This window comes from Apium graveolens, chromosome 9 (assembly GCF_009905375.1).
Source record: "Apium graveolens cultivar Ventura chromosome 9, ASM990537v1, whole genome shotgun sequence".
Taxonomy (NCBI): Eukaryota; Viridiplantae; Streptophyta; class Magnoliopsida; order Apiales; family Apiaceae; genus Apium; species Apium graveolens.
The window spans coordinates 198325307-198327801 of NC_133655.1; the positions used below are offsets into that span (position 1 = coordinate 198325307).

A 2495-nucleotide genomic window follows, 5' to 3' on the forward strand; every position below is an offset into this window, starting at 1 on the left:
TCGTCCAATTCCAATTCTCGGGCATTCCGACTAGGACCTACAAGGTCGAAATATTCTAACTTAGACATTCGATTATGCTTGACATATCCTCGCTAACAATCTACCCGAACGTTAACAAAATCCGACTCGTAACATACTTTTTTTTTTTTTTTTGCTAAATTATGTATATTATCAACAAAGAACCAGGAGAACAACAGGGATCAACCCTAAGCTCTATGACAGGCCATAGAGAAGGAGCTATCTATAGCCAATCTTCAAGAAAAGATTGGGGATAGAAAGCAAAGCAGCAAACTACAACAATAAATTGGAAATACAGGAATGTAAATCTGTCCTACTACTAGCAAGATTACTGAACCAATGAGACGTGCTAAGCCTGGCAATAAAATCAATGAAAATCCCCTGGATGAGTTTATTCGGCCCAAAAACTCCTTTGTTGTGCGCCCTTGCATTACGTTCCCTCCAGATATGATAACAATAGATCTGAACTAGGCAAAGAGCAAGCAAGCCTCGAGGCTTGTCATGAAGATCCGCAAGGTGGCTGAGCAGAGCTAACCAAGTATTTCCAATAATCCCAATACCGAGCTTGCCTAGAATCCGTGCTAATATCCACCTGCTAAATGTGCAGTGAACAAAGAGGTGGGAATCTGTTTCCCTGCCAGAGATACAAAGGAAGCATTGTTGAGAATCCACAATACCAAATCTGTTCAGTCTAGCTAATGTGCCAAGACGGCCATGACACACCAGCCATTGGTGATGGGCGTATCGAGTGATACGAAGGCGGTGCCAAACAGCCTTGCACCAAGGCACTAAATCAGCTCTACTTCTGATAGAAGACCAAATGTGCCATGTACTGATTTTTGTTGCATCAATTCCATCCCACTGAATCATATCTATTCCAGCAGAGTTAATAGTTGGATGATCAAATGTGTTAAGCCAGTGAATGAGCAGAGGATCCAAGTGATGGTGCATGCGGTTGGGGGTCGGGAGCCTCCAAGAGCCGTTATGAATGATACCACTCAGCTTTGCAGAATGGTGAAGACCACATTGGGAGATGATAGAAGAGGTTTGAGAGTTAGCCAAGCAAGTACCTCCCCACCACGGGTCAAACCACAAGGAGAAGCTATCACCCGAGCCAACAGAGTAATTAAGAAATTGTAGAGCCATTGAACGAAACTTCAGGACTTTCCTCCAAATCCACGAACAGTCTGTAGGAATTGAGATGGTCCAAAAGTGGCCATGTTTTAACACAGTAGAATTCACCCACGTTGCCCAAAGGGACTTGGACCTGGTTATCACCTTAATCAAATGATGAATAAGCTGAGCCTTGTTCCATTCTGCCATGTTTTTAAGGCCTAAACCCCCTTCCTCCCTGGGAAGACAAATAACATTCCAGGCCACTTTAGCTCCACCCTTATTATTTATATTACCTTTCCATAGGAATCTAGTGAGCATGGACTGGATAGTTGCATGAATAGCACTAGGAAGCAGAAAATGATTGCACCAGAATGCTTCAATGGCATGCACGATAGACTTGATGATCATAACTCTGCCTGCAAGGGATAATAAGATAGTGGCCCAAGATTGCAATCTGGACGTAATTTTTTCAACTAGTGGCATGCAATCATTAACACATAATTGGGAAGATATAAGAGGTACCCCAAGGAATTTGACAGGGAGATTACCTCTAGGTATAGATAGAGTGTCAAACCAAGTAGTGAAATCAGAGTCACAATTGCATAAGTAGCTGGAGCTTTTATTAATGCTTGGGATCAGACCACTCCAAGATGAGAATAAAGCCATTGAATCCATAATATGCTTAACAGAGAGCTTGGAACCATGAGAAAACATCAGGACATCATCAGCAAAGAACAAGTGGTTTAACCTGAGCTCTTTGCATCGCCAGTGATACTTATATCCCTCAGGGGTTTTGCTCAGAATGCAGGAAAATATATTCATGCATAAAGCGAAAATAATAGTCAGGTTTACAACACAAATTTCACCAATTAAGTCTCAAATTATTAAAATGAATATTCGAAAATCAATAAAATTTCATTCGAGTATATGCAGAGAATAATTCGAATAGAATTGAATCATTCAATCAACACGAACACATCAGCAACAGAAGAAAATGACAGCCACGCGTGGGTACACGCACATCACCGCCATCTCGTCGAAAACCGGTGAAAGGCGGCAAAACGGCAAAGCAAATACGGCGACTGAGGAATACATGCGACCCAATACAGACCACACCCAACTGTAACAGCATGTAAATACACATACATATACAATCAAGCACAGAAAATGGAAATAGCCAACAGAACCAACCGAACACCAGTCTTACCGAACTGAGCGGCGGCGGCAGAACCACATAATCGGGAAACAGATATGGGGATAGGGAAGGGTGAGAGAAAGAGATTAAGAGAGATTACTTCGAGAGAGAGAGGAAGACATTAAGAATGGAGAAGATTATAGAATAAAACCGAGAAAAATAGATA

At 41.9% G+C, this 2495-nt stretch overlaps 1 protein-coding gene across 1 annotated transcript; it reads right to left on the reverse strand.

The window, feature by feature from the left end:
- Positions 1 to 291: 291 nt before the first annotated feature.
- LOC141685850 (uncharacterized) lies at positions 292 to 1956 on the reverse strand. Its single transcript, XM_074490928.1, has one exon. The coding sequence runs from the start codon at positions 1954 to 1956 to the stop codon at positions 292 to 294; it is 1665 nt and encodes a 554-aa protein (XP_074347029.1).
- Between the last annotated feature and the right edge of the window lie 539 nt (positions 1957 to 2495).